The sequence below is a fragment of the Mirounga leonina genome, unplaced genomic scaffold, assembly GCF_011800145.1.
Source record: "Mirounga leonina isolate KUSES-001 unplaced genomic scaffold, KU_Mleo_1.0 Mir_128, whole genome shotgun sequence".
Lineage (NCBI taxonomy): Eukaryota > Metazoa > Chordata > Mammalia > Carnivora > Phocidae > Mirounga > Mirounga leonina.
In genome coordinates this window covers 14,613,940-14,634,848 of record NW_023270320.1, presented here as the reverse complement: position 1 = coordinate 14,634,848, position 20,909 = coordinate 14,613,940, and the positions used below count along the sequence as shown (strand labels likewise).

At 34.5% G+C, this 20,909-nt stretch overlaps 1 protein-coding gene across 1 annotated transcript in view; it reads left to right on the top strand.

Moving 5' to 3' along the window:
* TNKS (tankyrase) overlaps window positions 1-20,909 on the top strand; it is a 202,092-nt gene that overhangs the window by 14,264 nt on the left and 166,919 nt on the right. The window contains 1 exon segment of the mRNA XM_035004108.1: window positions 15,869-16,093. Coding sequence (XP_034859999.1) covers window positions 15,869-16,093 — 225 coding nt within the window.

Here is a 20,909-nt window from a genome sequence, read left to right as displayed (position 1 = left end):
TAAATGGAGGTATCTATCATAAGTGGCATTTTGGTCTTTCTGTTGTGCCAGAGAGCACTCATTTCTTAATATTACCAACATGAAATATGGAAAATAGCATACTCAGTAGAGTGAATCTAGTGATCTATTGAGGATCCCATTTATATCTCTATTAACTCACATTTCTGAGAATGACTGTAGTCCTTTCCTGGGAGTGTGAGACTCACTATTAGTGAAGTGTGTTTGGTATTTTAAAAGAACTTCATGCAGCTTGCTTAGTTAACAGCCACTGGGACAATTCCATAGTGTGTTTTCCCCCTTTGGTCTATTTCTCAGGAATCTGGCATGAACCATAAGGTTTTATAGTAGTTCAGTAACAACTCAATAAATATAAGTGCTGTAAGGAGCAGGATCATAAGAATGGCATTATTTTCTGCCCTTTAGGAAGTTTATAATCAAAATGCAGTGGTTCTCAAACTTTGTGATCTCAGGACTCGTTTTTACACTCTTGAGAAGAGTTAAAAGAGCTTTTGTTTATGTGGATTATGTCTGTGGGGATTTATCATAGTAGGAGTTAAAACTGAGCAATTAAAAATAACAATAATAAACTCTCTTGTATGTTAGAGTAAATCACACTGTTATTGAAAAGGAACTGTTTTCCAAAACATAGATTAATAGGAGAGGCATTATTTTACATTTAGCAAGTCACTTTAATGTCTGACAATAGAAGACAGGTGAAGTCTCATCTGCTTCTGCATGCCATTTGTTGTGTTGGATTGAAGTATATGAAGAAAGTCCTGCTTTAAATAGATACGTAGTTTGAAAAGAAAGGACTATTTTAATAGCATTTTCAACTAATCATAGATCTTTTTCTTTGGTACTACACCCAAATTTGATAAATAATAGTTTCCTGAAGGTTATTTGCAACATGGAATCTGAAGCCATATCAATGAGTTTTTCACACTCTGTTATGTTAAAACCCATTGGTCTATTTTTTATGATGGATCTTATACCTCTATAACATGTTTTGGTCATTTGGAAAATAGTAGTTCACTGAGGTATGCAGATCTTCTAAATGTTGACACATCTTACTTTATAATAAATTGTAAAGCATATTTGTTACTACCACCACCAGTCTTACAGAAAAGCACTTATGTATTGGGAAACTATAAAGCTCATGGTGGCAGATGCAAGTTTTACAGAATTCTCGGTTTTGCTTGAAAGCTCAGATTTTGTCATTGGGAACAAATACTGTGTTGTTTTCCTTGAAGTGACAGGCTCACTTTCTTTGTTCATTCTCAAGAGAATGTCTGCCAAATACACAAGTCAAACTGAGCTCAAGCAGTTGCATAAGTATTGTTCCTCAACACAAATGTATTTTGGTATCTAGAAGTGATTAGTGTGTGTTTCTCATTTTGTAACAAAAATATTAAAAAGGATGTGTACTCTAGGGTTGAGTTTAATAAAATTAATATTTACATTTTCATGAAGGACATTTTTAAGTGAAGCTGGCTGCCTTTTTTTTTTTTTTTTTTAAACTGTGAGGACCTGGTAGTTAAGAACACAATGACTATTAGTATAGTTTGGTGCCACCGTCTTGGTTCAAGCAAAGAGGTCAGCAGTATCACCTGTCATTGCTTTGTATCATCAAGAGCACCATGAGTACATCTTCCAGATGACCAACACATGATGTTATAAAATCATGTAGTATCAATGTCTTGGTAGCGAAGAAGTCAAAATCATCTTAATATTATTTTGTAAATAGTTTTGACTTTTCATACTCCCAGAAGAGTCTCAGGGACCACTAGACGTACCCCCACACTTTGAAAGCTGCTGAGCTTATATAAGTGGTTCTTAATTTTGTTAACACTTTGAGAATCTGATGAAAGGCATGAATGTTCTCCCCAGAAGGATATACTTAAACAGCAAACTTTACATGTGATTTTCAGAGGATTACAAACATCTAGAAGCACTAGAGCTATGGTTCTTAAACTCTGCATCAGAATCACCTGAAGGCCTTGTTGAAACAGGTTGCTAGACCACACTCCCAAAATTTCTCATTGAGTTTGTCTGGAGTAGAGTCTGAGAATTTGCATTTTTAACAAGTCTAATGTAATGCTGATGTTGATGTTCACTTTGTGAGTAGTGATTCTTAACCCTAGACCAATTAAGTCAAACCACAGGAGTAGGAGCAAGGCTTTGCTTTTTTAAAATCTCCTCTGGTGATTCTCACATGCAGACAGAATTGAGAATCCCTGTTTGAGGACACATGTAATGCAGATTAAGACTCCCAAATCTAGTGAGATTAGGAACATCTAATATTTGTAAAACCTTTTATGTTTTAGGAAGTATTTTGACAATTGTGACTCAATGACTACTTATAAGCCTGTAAGGTAGTTATTCTATCTGAGAAAAACCTGGCTTGGGATTCAAGAAATTGTAGTTTTATAGTTGTTCTGGATTTTGAGTCTATGAAGTGAACTAAAACGGTGATCGCTGAAAGTTTTTAAGACAATGCTATACATATATTCCTAGAGAGTTTTTGTGTGTAGATATATGTGTTACTAAATTTGTTTTACTAAAAGGTTCTACTTAATTATATTACTACTATACCCTTGACAACACCAGCCGAAACCTGTCTTGTGTCATCTAAGTCACTACCCCTATATCACCCATAGATTAGTTTTGTCTGCTTTTGAACTTGGTATGAATATTAGATAGTATATACTATATCGTGGGTGAATCCTGTCTCTTACATAGTTGTAGTTTTTTCATTTTCACTGTTATAAGGAATGCCATGGTGTGACTATACTACTATTTATCTGTTCTACTGGTGATGAATATGTTCTTGTGAATATTGCTCCTGTGAGCATTTTTGTACATGTTTCCAAACATCATCGTTTAAAACATATTTCTTAACTCTTTGATTTAAAAAAAAACAGAACTCATGTTTTAATATGCATTTCTTTGATTATATCTGGAGTAACTGATTTTACTTTTTAAAATAATTGATATTTCCTTTTTTAATGAATTATTTTTTTCCTTACCCTTTTTTTTCTTTTACCTTTTGATGTTTTTCTTATCATTGCAAATATTTTCCTGGTTTGTTTTTTTAATTTTATTTACAACCTTTTCAAACCTGTTGCCTTTAAATTTTTTTTTTGTTTTCTTCCATTTTATGTTTAAAAAGTTATTTTCATTCTGAAATCATGCACATGTCCACCTCAGTTGTTTTATGGTTACATTTTCTCATTTTGTACCTTAATCTATTTTGAATTTATTTTGCTATGTACTTTAAAAAGGTTTTTTTTTTTTTTTTTTTCTAAGCAGGTAGCCAGTTTCCTTGAACCCTTTATTGTGTAGTAAGTACAACCATTAAAATAAAAACAAAGATGAAGTCTCTTAATTATTATTATAGCTGAAAGCAGAAGTATTTATTAGGGCACATTTTGCTTCTTTTTCCTTTGACTTCTAGTTAACTATGTGATTAATTCATTGTGCTGTATTTGACCTTTCTGTTTCTACTTTTATAGCAAAAGTATCTTCTACAATAATATACTGAAATAAATGGATATAGACTAAAAACTCCGTGGAATTTCAAGAGTCTTTAGCTTTCTGTCTACTAAGATTGATGTATATACAGATATATTTTGCAGTTTTCTGATACCTAAATTTGCATTGCAGAAATTTTGGATTATGCTACTTTGGTAGGGAACAGTCATAGTCTTCCCCCTGACATACAGCATTTAAAGGATTTTTAGTTCTGGTACATTGGTTTTGAAGGATGATCCTGCTTCTCCATGATTTTTGTGGTAGAAAATTAGTTGATTCCATGTTGTTACCTGTTTCAGAATCTTTATTACTGCCTCTCTGAACCATTCTGAACTTCTTTTAGGTAGTTGAATGTATAAAGCATTTCTCACCTCTTGAGCTTTGGCTATACTGTACCTTATCCTCCTTAGGACATTTATTCCAATCCTTTTTTCTGGTTAACTACTTATTCTTTAGACCTTACCTCAGAATATCACTTCATTGGGGAAGCTTTCCTACCCCAGGCTCAGTTAAGTTTGTATGGCTGTGTGCTGTTTGTAACCCACACATTGCAATTATTTGCTAGAATGTTCATTGTTCAGTGTTCCTGGAGACACACACACACACCCACCCACCCACCCACCCACCCCTAAATCCATTTTTCATCATGCTGAAGTATTCTGATGAGAGTAGTTTCAACTAGTATTTTTTTGTGTTCAGCTTTGAGATTTTACATATCTGAGATTAATTTTACTCTTTCATGTAAATAAAAAGCTAGCTACATATGAAATTAAGCATCAAAATGCTTTTTCTTAAAATTGAGGTTGACTTTAGTCTGAAGTCAAAAAATTTCTGTGTTTTCTTGCTGAAGGATTTAGAAATTTCATAGCCTTTAATATTGCCAGATCGCACATAACATGTCTCTCCATTCTGTTTAGTGCTTTATGAACTCTTACTAATCTGAAACTTTACATTTTCCTTTAATTATGAGAAGTGTTGTCATTATTTCTATGTATGTATATATCTTCTCTTCCCATCCTCTACCTCTCCTTTCTTCTATTTATCTCTATCAGATACTTATTGAGATAGTTCTTCAACCTGATTTATCAGGAATTTATTCTTTATTTTCATTACTATTTAATCAATTCATTATATATTTTTATTTTTCCACTTACATTTTTCATGACAGTATTTCCAGTTGGTTTTACCTGATTGATTTTTGTTCTCATGTCATGCTTTCATTATTCTCCATTATTTTCTCCTGAAGCATTTAATTTGCCAGTTTTAAATGTCTCTCTCTTTTTGTTTTTTTTGTCTATTAATTCTGCTTTTGGTTTATCATTCCTTCATGGTGCTTGCACTCCTTAGGCATATTATTTTCCGCTGTGAGCTTATATTCCCTTGAAACTAACAGCTAGTTGGGCCAGTATTGCATTATTATGGGAGAATGGGTTTGATGGGTTTAGGAGTTGTGAAAGCCTGTGTTCTGTTTTCGTCCTCCAGGTGGTTTGGGGTAAATAAGGACATGCCTCAGGGTAGAGAGGCTCTGGATGGAAATTTCTGCTCAATTTCATCCTGGTTGCACAGAATTTCTCTGACCCTTATCTTTTAAAGTGTTGTCACCTTCATTGTTATTGCTTAATTGGGAGTCCACCTATAATTTTCTTCCCACCTCAGCCAGGTTCTAATATTTTACCTTGATGTTACTCCTTTTCTGTTGGCTAGAACTGGGCTGGAAATACTGCTTTATATTCCACAGTAGCATAGTGGACAATGTGACTATATTGAGGAGTGAAAGGACACAATTAGGACATTTTCCTCTGGCCTTGCTTCTGTCCAGGATACCAGATCTCTCTCTTAAGCTGATGTTTCTTCTCACAGCGGTACCCAAACATTTTCTTTTTCTTCCTCAAGGGATGATTTCTTACACTGTTTTGTTGTTGTTTTTGTTGTTGTTTTAATCTGGAATCTGGGATTTATCTCTTCCGTTCTGCTTCTCATAATTGGGTTTGGGGAAGGCACACATTCTTTTTTTTTTTTTTTTAATTTTTTTTTTTAAGATTTTATTTATTTGCGAGAGAGAGAATGAGAGACCGAGAGCATGAGAGGGAGGAGGGTCAGAGGGAGAAGCAGACTCCCTCCTGAGCAGGGAGCCCAACGTGGGACTCGATCCCGGGACTCCAGGATCATGACCTGAGCTGAAGGCAGTCGCTTAACCAACTGAGCCACCCAGGCACCCAGAAGGCACACATTCTTGACTATACTTGCTAATTAAATACTATTTTATCTAAGCATAAATCCTTTTCTAAATCAGGTTCTACAAAGTGGAAAAATTAATTGGTGAGATTCTGCCTTTGACAGATGAAAAACATGCAACTTCATTGACATTGAAGTCATTCTGTAGTTTGTTTTCTGAATTGTTATTTTAGAAACAAGAGGGAATATACATACTCCCTGTTGCTTAACAGTGACTTCAACCTAATGAAGTGTAGCATAGTTCTTTATTTAAAGGCTAATATACTTAGAATTGAAATTAGAAGAGGAAGCAATGATGACTTTGAATATTAAATAGAAAATTTATGTTTCTTTGTCATAGAATATTTATTATAAAGTAACCAGGAATCTGTTACTGGGTATCTGTGGTTCTGTGTATACTGGACTGCATGAATTTAACCTAGTATTTAGAAAACCCTTGACATTTTCAAAGAATATGTCACAAGACTTTCCCCACTCCCCAGATTAGAGAATACCATTACAGCATGTAATTTTCTTCATAAAATGTTGTAAAACTGGAAACTTTAAAAGACTTTAGAAGGTAGGCCTTTATAAGAAAGTGAATAAACTGAGAAAATCATGTAGAGATGGGGCTGCTCTGCTAGGCACCCCTCTCCCCCTGTAATTTTGAGGGTGCCTCCTGCACATCAGCCAAGATACAGGTGTGATTCAGATTTTAATTCTTACTGTGTTTATTATGGACCTTTAGAGGTGCTTAGCAGATACCTGGAACTACCTACCAGTGTTAAATAGGTAAATGATGAGTCTGTTGACCAGGAAAGAAAGTTATTTAAAAACCTTTTATGTATTGCATAAATGTGTCACAGTTGAGTTTGTTTCATTGAAAGTAATTTTATTGTCATTGGTAAGAGTTTTTGTTTTTTTATTTGGATGGAAGTAGATTGATAATGCTTAAGAAAGTAAGTAGGTTCTTCTTCTATTTTAGAGTCTAATTTTTTCTAATGTTTTTAGAGAGAATAATGAACAGTTCACATCTGTCATCAAGTACCATTTTATCCATCCCAGCTTAGCTTTTGTGGTTTCCTTTATATCAGGAAAAACAATGATATATGTGAGAGCTCATGAGTTATTTCCTAGATAATCTCAAACTTATTTTGTTCTTACTTTGAGTATCTTTTGAGTGTAATTAGATCTTTCTACCCTTAAGGAAAAAAATTAAAATAAATATCGGAGATGTAATATAAATTTTCTCATTGAGTATATAAGTATAGGTCAATGGATTTCATAATTCAAATGATGTACAGTGGTTGTTGCTTTGTTGACAGTCTAATTAGGTGAAAAATATCTTTAGGCTATGACTTTGCTACCATAAATAAAAACATCACTTTAAAAGACTCCAAACACCTTAGGTTTCTCTTCTTTTATTATGTTTCAGAAGTCACAGTTGTTAGTTACAAGATTTAATACTGGTCAAGGTTATTCCTTTGAAGCTTTAATTTTAGGTAGGTTTAAAATGTTGAACATAAGTGAAACAGTTTTCTATCTCTAAACTCGGCCTTGGTGAATAGATGCCAAATGACCTTACATTTGACACTGAAACGATTTTGAATGGCCTTAATTTAAATAAGGAAAATAGGTATACTTGTAACCAAACCAGCATGAGTTTACTCCTAGGTGAGTCACAGAAACTACATCAGGTGAATTGTTGCACAAAGAAAAACTTTATTTGCAGCAAATAAGGGATCACGTGGAATAGCTTCCAAAGCCATGACTCCCCAAGAGAGGGTGAATGGGTACCTTTTGTTTAGGGTTAGGATGAATGTTCAGATAGGGAAGCCTTGTCATATATGTGGAAGTCGGTATAAGGTTAAGCATATGCCTTAAGGAAACATGCCTACACATACATTGTATGTATGTAAATGAGACTGAGGCTCTCCCTTGGACGGAGATTTTAGTATTATATTGAGGTAAAGGTAGTTTCCAGTCATTTCAGGGGTCACTTCACAGTTCATCTGCACAGGCGCATGTCAAGGGTTTGGGTGGTCTGGGTAGTTGCCATCATCTGAGGGGTGATTTTGGGTTTCATTTGTCTGAGTTAAGAGGTAAGCCAGAAGGAAGAGCTTAAGGAAAAATGTAAGACAAAGGTTAGTCAGTACAAGCAGGTGGGCAGTAAAGGTCAGGTCTTGGGGTCTAACCGGTGACATATTGAGGTTAGGCTTTGTGTTACGAATTTAGGTTTTCCTCACAATACCAGCACAATGATTTCCACATAATATATTTTGAAATTTCTTAGAATATGTAAAATAATGTAATTGTTTCTCACACAGTGCTTAGGGGAAAGCATGTGCTGCAGTTTACAAAATAGGTTCACATTGGTTAGTTTAGTAGTTAGAGAAGAACAGTTCATCTGGGTGAACTTTTTACTGCTACCTACTTGCTCTGACCCTTCCCCAAATGGCACCTCTGTAAACTGCGTTGCTCAGGCTAGAAACCTGGGAGCCAGTCTTTCTTGCCTTTCCTTTTTGACCTGTCTATACTGCTGCTGGCTTATTCCATGCCACCATCAATTCTTGCCCAAATTATGGCAGATTTTTCTTAGCCTGTTTCTCTGATTTTGCTCTTGACTCTCTCCATTCTACTTTTCACATAGCCAACTGATAATCCTTTTAAGACTTGAATACAGTCAAGTAATTTCTCTTATAAAGGGCTTCCCACATACTTAAAATAAAATCCAAACTTCTTACCCATGAGTTAAAAAGCTGTGACAGATACTGTTGGTTATTCACCCAAAAGTTCATTTTCTCCTTGATCTTCACTAGCAGATCTTAGATTTTGTAGAAGGCAGTAGTGTGCCCAGCTATGAAAAAACTGACTTTCCAGACTTTTTGGGGAGCTTGGAGAGATGACTTGTTTTTGGCTAATGAGATATAAGTGAAAGTATCTTACAGAGGCTTCCTTAAAGACTAAGAGAAAGCCTTTTTCTCCCCTTGCCCTCTTTTTTCTTGTGTGGGAACCTGAATACCAGGCTTTAAGGTGTAGCAGTCTTTTGTGACTATGAGGTGGCAAACAAGAAGATCGCTTATGCATGCTAAGCATGCCAGAGTGGAAATTTTTTAAAGAGCTCTTGTTAAACTGCTCTATGAGCCTGAATTGCCTCTGACTGGACAAGTTTAGTGAGACATGTGAAATCTCTACATTTTTTTTTTTTTTTTTTGAGGTTTCACTAGTTCCATTAGGCCCTATATGATCTCGCTCTTGCCTGTCTTCTGACCTCATTTTGTCATTACTACCTCTGGTCACATTAGCTAGCAGACAAATCTTGGCTGACAAACTCCTGCTCGGATCCCAAACTCCTTATGACTGAAAGGCTCTGTGTGTTCTGGTTTTATTGACCGCCCCTAATGTACCACTGCCCTCTTTGTCCCAGTATCAACAAAAACCTTAAAATACCCCCAAATCCTTGACAAATATGGGCAAGATATTAATGGAGAACAAACACAAAATGAAAGATGTGAAGTATGTATCTGATATACATGGATATACATGATACACGGTATATCCATGGATTAGAAGACTCAGTGTTGTAAATCTGTCAACTTTACAGAATTAATTATAATCAGTGAGCTTTAAAAACTTTTTTTCTAACACATTTCTTCATGGAACATAAAGATAATTCCATTGAACATCAAAAAGCAATAATAGCCAGGATAATTTTTTAGGAGAAACAAGGGGGATTGGCACTGCCCTACTTGGTATTTTAGACTTTTTTTGAAGTTAAACTATTAAACTGATCAACCAAAGAGAAAAGATGTGGAAAACATAAAATTATATCTGTAATTCATGGCATATATACAGGTAGATTAAAGATCTAAATGTGGAAAGCAATGGTGTATGGGTGGCTCAGTTGGTTAAGTGTCTGCCTTCGGCTCAGGTCATGATCTCAGGGTCCTGGGATAGAGCCTGGACTCCCTGCTCAGGGGGGAGTCTGCTTCTCCCTCTCCCTCTGCCCCTCTCTCTGCTCATGCTCTCTCTCTCTCTCTCAGATAAATAAATAAAATCTTTAAAAAAATAAATGTGGAAAGCAGAATTATAAAAGTAATCTAGGAGAAAATGTACGAACAGTATAGGAATAGGAAGGATTTCTTACAGATTATGTAGAAAGCACAGTGTAGGCAAAGATTGATATATTTTATTATGTTAAAGTTTAAAACTTGTCTGAAATCAAACACTGTAAATAGAGTGTAAAGACAAGCCATAAACAAAATAACGTATTTTTAATGCATGTAACCGATATAAGATTAGTGTTCGGGATATATAAAGATCAAAAAAATAATAAGACAAAAAATTCAGTCTAGACCATGAACCGAAGGCTGACAAATGAATGATCAGTAAACATATAAACAGATATTTGTATCAATTTGCATGGGTTCAGCTCCAAATATTCCAAAATTCAACTGACAGAAACTTAAGCCTAAGGACATTTATTTCCTGCTTGATAAGTCTAGAGGTAGGAAGTTCAAAAATTGGCTGAATACTCTGTGAGCACAGTAGGGTTCTATGCTAGGATTTTCATAATTCTGTTGACCTTCCCATCATGGTATCAGCCTGAATGTCACAATCTTATGTGAGAGTTTTCTAGAAATAGGAAGGGAGAGAGGAGAAAGGGTCCTTTTTCTTCCACAAATCTTCTATTAGAGAGAAAAGTCTTTCCAGAAGCTTCTAGATTTTTCATTCTCTCCCCTTGCCAGTCACTGCCAAAGAAGAAGAAAATCACCTTTCTGGCTTAGAGTAATCAGGATTCACTCCTTGGACTGGGGAATGATTTACCTTCTCTTAGCTAATATATTACATTCTGACCAATTCCTGAGCAATAATTGAGTTTCTGTGGGCCAACAAGAAGAGGGGATAATTGCCACAACTATCAATCTCACTAATAAACATTGAAGACCATGTGATCTTGACAATATAATATGAATATATATAATCTAATAACATGGAATATGAAATATGTAATATGTAAATATATTAATGTGAAATATATAAGTATATAAACTCATGTGTTTAAAAACACACATATATGAAAAGTATAAAAATAAGGGCAAGTATAACAAACATTGAGTTTATGTAATGGGATCTTTGGGGGAGAAAAGAGAAGAGTAGGATTAAGAGAGATTTCAACTGTATTTGTATTCATATATTTAATTTTCTAAAAAAAGAGTAAATATCTAAACCCAGAAAATGTAATTTGAGCAATACATTTTTTATTTTTGCCTCTTTGTGAAGATTATAAATATGTGTTCATGTACACAAGATGGGGAAATGGGCATACTCAAGCATTTTGGTTAAAAATGAAAATTGATAGACTGAATTAGAGGACAGTTTGGCAACATTAAACATGTATCCTTTGACTTAGTCCTTCTACTTTAAGGAATTTGTCTTAAAGAACTGGACGGATGTGTGAAGATATGTATATAAGGATATTTAACTTTTTTATAATGGCAAAATCTCCTTTTTATAATGGTGAAACCACCCAACTAAATAAATTGTGACATATCCATGTAGTAGAAGGCTAAGTAATTCATAATGAAAATGATGTATACATTTTAAATTTTTACCTGAAAAAATATCTGAGATAGTTGAAAAGTGAAAAGGCAGAGCAAAGATGTAAGACATATACACACATGCAAAAAAAGAAATCTGGAAGTTTAATCATCAAAATGTTCATTTTGGTTATCTCTGGATGATGATGGATTTACAGATGATTTTCCTTTGTGAAAATATGGTGTTTTGTTTAAATATTTAAAAATATTTCTGATATTTTTGTAGCTGGAAAAGCCTTTAAATGTTTTCTTTTTGTAAATTAAAAATACAAAATCAAAAGCTACTTACTTGCTCTTTGATTTAATTATGATGAAGTAAGTAACATTCTGTATGTTCATGTAATCAGCAAATATTTTATTGAAGCCATACTGTGTATCAGGCACTATTTTAGATGCTGGAGACACACACCGGTTCATGAAATAGTTCCTAACTCTTTTTATGTGGTGAGACATATAAAAGGCAAACAGGTAAATGAACAAGGTAATTTCAGGTAGTGATTTAATACAGAAAGAAAGTAAAACTGAGTGATATTGAAAATAATGATGGAAAAGTATGTGTGCATACATGGGTGACTTTAAATTGAGTGGTCAGTTAGAGTCCTCTGAGTTGCTTATCTTTGTTTGGGCTGATAATTGGATGGCAGAAGGAGCTAGGCATATGAAGATCTGGGAGCAAGTTCTCAGAGAACAGTGCAAAGTCGCCTCGGCTGAAAGGAGTTTGTCATATTCAGGGAACAGAAAGTGAAAGACAGGGCAAATAAAACTCAATGACATGGGAGAGGTGAGAGGGGTCAGCTCACGTAAAGCCTTGTAGGTCCTAAGGAGTTTGTAGTAATGTCTTATTGTACGTGTTATGGGAGCCCATTACAAGATTTTAAGCAGGGAAATGACCTAATCTGAAACATGCCTTGAAAAGATCACTCTGCCTACTGTGTTAACAATGAATTGGAGGGCAGCAGGTGTGACAGCAGAGAGAGCGGTTAGAAGGTTATATGCTGTTAGAAGGCTAGTTGCTGAAGTCTAGACAGGAGATTATGGAACTACAACCCGAGACGGTAGCAAGGGAGAGTAGAGAGAATTGAGATGTGTATTTAGAAGCACAGCTCATGAATATCAGCACTGAGGGAAAGAATTACTTAACAAAATGAGGATAATGGTATCTCTCACAGGGTGTTATCATAAGGAGCTGATGCATGTCAAGTATTTGGCATACTTTTTGACACACATAAGAGCTTACTAAATATTAGTTACTTACCATTATTGTTATTTTTAGTGTTGTCAAGAATAGGGCATGTACTTTGAGCAAAGAGAGTTTTTCTGTAAAAGTTAAATTATACCTCTAGTATAACTCAATAGCACATGCTGTGTGTTGGTAAACATCAGAGAATTACAGTCTTACTCTTCAGTGACCTTTGCTGGATCAGAGAAGACAGAAGGTATATTGGTTTTCCTTCTTTACTTCATAACACTGAGCCATAAATAAAGATGTATAAGTAGCAACTATGTATAAGTGGCAACATTAAAACATTGTGATTTAGCTATTTTTTAAACATGTGCTAGCTTAATGAAACAAGACACTGAAAATCTTGTCTGCAGTATGTGTCTGTAATGCTTTCACTTTGGGACTATTTTCCGAAGAGTTAATTAGTGATAAGTTACTTCACATTCTATGCAGTTCTTTGACTGTGATCCTAATTACTATTTTTATTTTGGTTCTTTAGACCCAAATAAGCGATTCAATTATAGGGATAATTATGACTACAAACCTTGTTTGTGAAACAGAGGCCTTATATAACCATTAGAGATAATGAATTCTCTTTATGTGTAAAAATAATATATAAGCATTTAACATTATAGATGAATGACCAATTTTGATTTGTACTCAACAGAACAGGTAAAAATACATGTTTTAAGTAAACTTTATGTTTTAAATAAAGTTTTCTAAATTACTAAGTACTGAATTTCTAAGTAGTTTAAATAGGGGACTGTTTTGTGGATAATAAAACCTCTGATTTTAATAATATATTTTATTAATGCAAGACCAAGTTAAAAGAGAGAAATTCTTCATTGTCTACTGATTTTGACTGTTTACCTCCACCTTCTTTTATAAACATGTATGTGTACACACTTAAATTTTATACAAAATTCTGTTTTTATATGATAATAGGAAAACAGATAAAGAGAAGGAAAGGAAATTCTATAATGTCACTACTTAGTGATTTAATCTTTTTTCTATCTTCAAATATATGTTTGTGTGTATATATATATTTTCCCCGTATATTTTGTTTTATATATTTTTAATCTAAAAGACTAATTAATCTAAAAACACTTTTTCCATGTTTTTCTGTTAATATCCTGTGTTTTCTTGTATGTATGGTTTATACTTTTTTGATGTTTTTTAAACTGCAGTAAAATATACATTTTTTACATGTATAATTCAGTGACATTAAGTATATTCACAATATTCTATAGCATCCTTTTAGTACAGGATGATGTTATATGAAAAGCCATAATTTATTTAACAGGGCCATTATTGTTGGACATCTGAATTGTTTCCATGGTTTTCTATAAATAATGCTTTGATAAACATCTTGATGCAGAGTCTTTGTTCAGATAACACTACATTTTTTTCTAAAATGTGGTACTACTTTACACTCAAATTATCAGTGTATGAGCACAGTTCCATTTCCCCACTCTGCTACAAGCATTTTTTTATTTGTTTTTTATATTTTAGATCTAAAAGTATTAGTAAAAAGTAAACAGACACTGCGTTTTTCCCTCAAAGTTATAGTGGATACTTTTTAAAATGCCAGTTGATACATTTAAAAAAGTATCTTATTTTAATTTATTTGTTTATTAGTGAAGAAAGGAAATTCATTCTCAAATATTATCAGTGCATTGATTAGGGAAATGTGACTTTGCCATGCAGACTTTATTCAAATCCATAGAAGGAAAATCATGAAATCTTCATGAGTAAGGAAAGCACCTATGGCCCAACGAATGAAGAGTAAGGTTGTGATAGTAGGGTGAAAGACACTGAAGTTAGAGAAATAAACAGAACCTAATATCCGTAAAGTTGTACAGGTATTAAGAACAAACAGCATAGTTATATTAGCATGTATCCTATACTTTTGGTATTTCAATTAGTAATACAGAATTGACCTCTTTTCACCCAAAATTTTCAGTTTAATTTGAAGGATATTTTCTATGGAAACCCAATTCTGACTTTGTACTCCGTATCTGTGGAAACATGTCTTTTATTTTGGAGACTTTTTCTTGGAGCCTGTTTTCCTGGACTGAATGAATTTCTATAGATAGTGTGGAGAACATATCTTGAAATAAATCTTTTTTTTTTTCTATTTTCGTCATAGTTCTCATTTAGTTTATATGCATAAAATAAAAGAAGATATGACCATTTTGGTTTTATTTATGATGCTACTTTCTAACTACATTACATGGTAAGTAATAGCATGGAGGTAGTGATACTTAGAAAATAAGACCAAATAAAATTTAAAGTAGGAAAGAAAGAATCATTAAGAAAGATATTAGCTTATAAAGATAATACTAATGCTTATAGTCTTCTTTCTTCTTAATCCATTGCAGTGTAACTTAAAATTTCATCACTGTACTATAATTTAAAATTGTCAGTGGCTTTTTTACCCTTTAAATCCTCATCATGCTGACTTCACATAATGTTGCTGCCCATTGACTTCCATAATGTACTTTCTTGGTAATTTTTACCTTTCTCAGTGTGTGCCTAGTCCTTACATTGATTCAGATCCGTTCTTTCCTCCCACTTTTTCTGTCTGAAAATTGTGATGCTTCTTACCAGTTTTCTGGTTCTGTCTTTCTTGTTCCCACTTGTTTGTCATACTGTTTCCTCAGACTCACTAAATCCAAGCTTACATTGTTTTACTTTTAGTTTGGCCATCAGTCCCAAGAGTAGATATTTTGACATTTTATCTTTAGTTCTTCCTTTTCAAAGTTCTTATAGCCAAACTATTACCACTTATTTCTGGTATCCATACGTTCTTCTCTAGTTTTTCTGGTATAATGTTGAGTGTTGTAATTTGTTTTAGTTGTCAGCAGTATTTAAATAACCTTTATTTCTTAAAATAGATGGATTTTATACATATTAATTTTTTCTTGTGAAGCATGAGGGGAAAATGAATGCCTTGGACTGGAGTCTTGTTCATTTTGTATTTCTAGCAGAGTTGCCCAGCACATAAAATGTGTTGAAGATGTCTTTTGGAAAAAAAAAAAAATGTCTTTTGAATGAACTGCCCAAAGACTTAAGGAAGAGCTTTCTTAGTTCTGAGTTCTATAAGAGGAGAGAATCGATTTGAATGGTAGCCATTTTTTTTAACCCTTTTTGCTATAGAAGGAAGTACTACAAATGTTCACATTTGTTAGTATTATTAAAGAAATATTGTGCTCGCTTCGGCAGCACATATACTAAAATAAAGAAATATTAATGGTTCTTTTTACAGAATTGCTTCAATGTATATTATCCTTCTTTTTAGGGTTTGGAAGGAAGGATGTCGTAGAACACTTACTACAGATGGGTGCTAACGTCCATGCTCGTGATGACGGAGGTCTCATCCCACTTCATAATGCCTGTTCTTTTGGCCATGCTGAGGTTGTGAGTCTGTTACTGTGTCAAGGAGCTGATCCAAATGCCCGGGATAACTGGAACTATACCCCTCTGCATGAAGCTGCTATTAAAGGGAAAATTGATGTATGTATTGGTAAGTATTATTTGATAATATCTCAGTTGTAAGATCAACCTGACAGGTATAATATTTTAAATAAAGGTTTACCATTTTTTCTTTTTTATTAATTTTTATTGTGGGGGAAATAGTGTTCTCTCAGAATAAGAAGGCTTTATTACTTCATATTCTTAGAAGCACTTATTTTCTTCCATCAAAAGAGAAGTAGGGAGATGGCAATATAAAGTTGGTTAAGAACAGGATTCACAGCATTAACTCTCCGAATTCAAGTCAAATGCTAACTGATGTGGAACTAAATTTTGATGGATTACTATTACAAATTTAGTTAATCTACAGTCTCTTTAAAAGACTGCAGTTTTCCATCCTAGCATCAAATGAGAGCCATTATAAAGTAAGTTCTTACTGAATTGGATGACGTATTTGGATGCTTTAGGTTGATTTAAGGAAAATCATCTAGCACTAAGGCAAAATCTTTTTCTTTATGTTGCTAAAAGTGAACACCAGCTATTAGCACTGGAAAGCTTTGAGTGAGTGGTTCAGATACAGTAGTACAAAGCTTAATATGTTCAACATGTGCCATAGTCTAGGAAAAAAGCAATTTCAAGTAAAATTGAACTTTTCAACCATTTTAAATTTCGAGATGATACGAAATTGTATTCAATCAACATTTCTTTCTCTTTTATATTTATCTAAATGTGTGTGTGTGTATGATTTTACTTATAGTCTTACATTAGATTTTGCTTTATTGTACACCTTTCATTTTGAAATCTAAAACAACCTTCCAGAAGACCAACATAGTGTCTTTTGAGTGTATCTATTTCTTGACCTTCAAGATGGTGGATGTTTGTTTAGTACATGGCAGGTTGATTTACATAATTGTTGTCTTCTGGGATGACATCCATTTCAAGTTTAATCTTTCACGTTTATCTTTATCATAAAACTCAAATATATATGTCATTTTTAAAGATACATAGTGGTGTGGTTATTAAGATTTTCTCTCTTGACTATGGACTCTGAGAAACAAACTGAGGGTTCTGAAGGGGAGGGGAGTGGGGGGATGGGTTAGCCTGGTGGTGGGTATTAAAGAGGGCACGTATTGAATGGAGCACTGGGTGTTATACGCAAACAATGAATCATGGAACACTACATCAAAAACTAATGATGTAATGTATGGTGATTAACATAACATAATAAAATTAAAAAAAAAGATTTTCTCTCTCTTCATAGCTATCTGTTCCATCCTCCAGTATGTTTTTCATTTTCCCTCAAATTATTGCAATGCCTGACATACAACTTCTTTATCACATTCTCTGCCATTATCTTTTGTCACTTCCACATCCGTTGATATGAGCCTTTGGATACCCTGGTCCTTTTCGATCTTTGAGATCTTCCATTTTCAGTTGATTCTCCCATTTCCTCCTAAGTCTTTCACTAAAACACCACATCCTGGGCTAAGTCATTACATAAAACTACCCTGAAAAGCTTGAACTTATAAATATCCTCTCTGACCACAAAACCTCTTAAGTTGTGGTAAGTTATCATGTGATAATTATTATTGAACTTGATATGTATTCTTACCTAATCTAGACTTAAAATTTCCCTATCTTCATTCCTTCTTGCTTTACCTTGTCATATATGTTGGATATTTTTGTCATTAGTCATAGAATTTTATATAGTTTTCACCTTCTTGAATTATTATCCTTTCTAGGCTTCCATGTTCTATTTTCTTACCTGTACCGCCTCTGAATTTTTCATTGTATCAGTGCTTTTAATATCTTATTGAAATTAATATTCTTTCCTCCTCCTCCTTAATCCCCCTCCCAAAAGTATGTAATGAAAACGCTCCTTTTATCTAGATTCTGTTGAAATAAAAGACTAGATGTAGGACCTGAATTTTTAAAGAATGCATCCCCATAGTCCTCCAGCCCCACAGTCCTCAGTGTACTTTGGCACATATTGCTTCCCTTCTGTTTAACTTCTTGTGTCTTATAAAAGTTGAGGAAAGGGAAAGGGCACCTTCAAACTATAATCAAAATATAATTGAGGCTACAGCTACTATTAAAATAGTTATGGGAAACAAGATTGGTTGTAGACCCTTTTATACATTTAATTAGCTTTCAGGAACCTATTAGGAAGCCAAATATACCAAAGCCTCTGATAGTTTATATATCATACTTTCTGAATTTGAGTATAGTTAAGGGATACTGAAATGTTACTCTTAGGCAGATTTCCACTTTGGGACAACTGGTTGAAAGCTTGAGTCTGATGGTTTTGAGAGATTAGTGTGCAGAATTAACTTTTGAAGGGTTTTTGCCTGGATGATGAAATGCTGGCCTGATTGTTTTCATATTAATCGTATCTCTATATGTGAGGTACAATAGTGAATACTTTTGATAGCTATAAAGGTAGAGCCAAGGCACGTTATCACTGGCTTAAGGGAGGCGGCAGGATGGTTGCTTCAAAGCACATGTTCTGGGCTTATATCCTGACCTGACCAGTTACCAGCTGTGTATGAGATGAGGGGCCACTTAACTACCATGTTTTGTTGTATGTGAAATGGGAATACTTGGGTTCTTGGGAGGATTAGCTGATGATACATGTGAGGTACTTAGAGTACTTGATATAATGAATGTTAAATAGTAAATATTGATTGCTGTCTTTTTTAATTGAAATGTAGTTGATATATGTTACATTAGTTTCAGGTGTACAACATAGTGATTAGACAAGTTTATACTTTATGCTGTGCTCACCACAAGTGTAGGTACCATCTGTCACCATACAGTGCTATTTATCACAATACCATTGACTATATTCTCTTTGCTGTACTTTCTAAATTTTTTTTTTAATTTTTTTTTTTTTTTTTTTAAGATTTTATTTATTTGAGAGAGAGAGAATGAGAGACAGAGAGCATGAGAGAAAGGAGGGTCAGAGGGAGAAGCAGACTCCCTGCCGAGCAGGGAGCCCGATGTGGGACTCGATCCCGGGACTCCAGGATCATGACCTGAGCCGAAGGCAGTCGCTTAACCAACTGAGCCACCCAGGCGCCCCCTCTTTGCTGTACTTTCTATCCCCATGACTTATTCATTCCATAGCTGGAAGCCTGTGTCTTTCACTCCCTTCACCCATTTTTCCCATCCCCCCACTGCCCTCCCCTTTGGCAACCATCAGTTTGTTCTCTGTATTTATAGGTCTGTTTCTGCTTTTTGTTTACTTGTTTGCTTTGTTTTTTAGATTGTACATATAAGTGAAATCATGTGGTACTCATCTTTGCCTGATTATTTCCCTTAGCATAATGCCCTCTAGGTTCATCCATATTGTTCTAAATGGCAAGATCTCATCCTTATTTGTGGCTGAGTGATAATCCATTGTATATATATATATGTATACCACATCATCTTTATCCATTCATCTGTCATATCTTTCATATCTTGGCTATTGTAAATAATCAATAAACATAGTGTGCATATATCTTTTTGAAGTAGTTTTTTCATTTTCTTTGGGTAGATACCCAATGGTAGAGTTATAGAATCATGTGATATTTCTATTTTTAATTTTTTTAAAGATATATTTATTTGAGGGAGAGCAAATGCGAGCAGGGGGAGGAGGAGAGGGAAAGAAAGAGGGAGAAGCAGACTCCCCATTGATCACAGAGCCCAATATGGGGCTCAATCTCATACCCTGAGACCACGACCTGAGTCGAAATCAAGAGCTGGATGTTTAGCCAACTGACCCACCCAGGTGCCCCTCTATTTTTAATTTTTTGAGGAACCTCCATACTGATTTTCATAGTAGCTGTACCAATTTACATTCCTACCAACAGGGCCTGAGGGTTCTTTTTTTTCTACATCCTCACCAACACTTGTTATTTTTCTGTCTTTTTGAGTCTAGCCATTCTGACAGGTGTAATAGCTATTATTAATTGCTATTACTATTGCTAAGATCTCAACCTGAATTCTGACTGCTGTGTAATGTAGATTTCCTAGTTTCTTCTGTTTGCCCTATATTGACCTTTTTTTAAGGGCCAATTTAAAAGTCTATCCCAACAAAGCAAACAAATAAAAACAAACAGACTCATAAAGACAAGAATAAACTAGTGGTTTCCAGAGGGGAAGTCAGTGGGGCGGAGGGGGGCGGGTGGTGGTATGGGTGAAACAGGTGAAGGGGATTAAGGGGTACAGATTTCCAGTTAAAAAACAAAAAGTTGGGGTGCCTTGGTCGCTCAGATGGTTAAGCGTCTGCCATCGGCTCTGGTCCTGATCCCGGGGTCCTGGGATCGAGCCCCACATCGGGCTCCCAGCTCAGCGGAAAGTCTGTTTCTCCCTCTGCCTCGCTTCTTTCCCCTGCTCATGCCTCTTTCCCCTGCTCATGCTCTCTCCCTGTCTCTCTCAAATGAATAAATAAAACCTTTAAAAAAAAAAAGTCTATCCCATGTGTTTCTTAGATGCTATTTACCTACCATCAAAAAGAACAAAATAAAGTTGATTTTAAAAATCAGCTTTAAATGCTTGTATAATTAAACCAACTACTTAAGACAGAGGTCTTGATTCATTATATTAATGCTGATGATATAATTTTTATATTATATTTAACAAATCCAATTTACTTTAGAAATTAACACTTTTTCTACCTTTAGAACCTATTCATTTCTCCCTGCTTCTCTCTACTCCCAGATATAAAGTCACCAAAAATTAAAATAAATGACATCTTCTTTTCTGAATATATGTCATAAGATTTTTTTTTTTGAGACTATCCAAGTGTTGGTGCTTTGAAATTCCATTTTAGAAGCAAGTTGTAGAGGGGCACCTGGGTGGCTCAGTCGTTAAGCGTCTGCCTT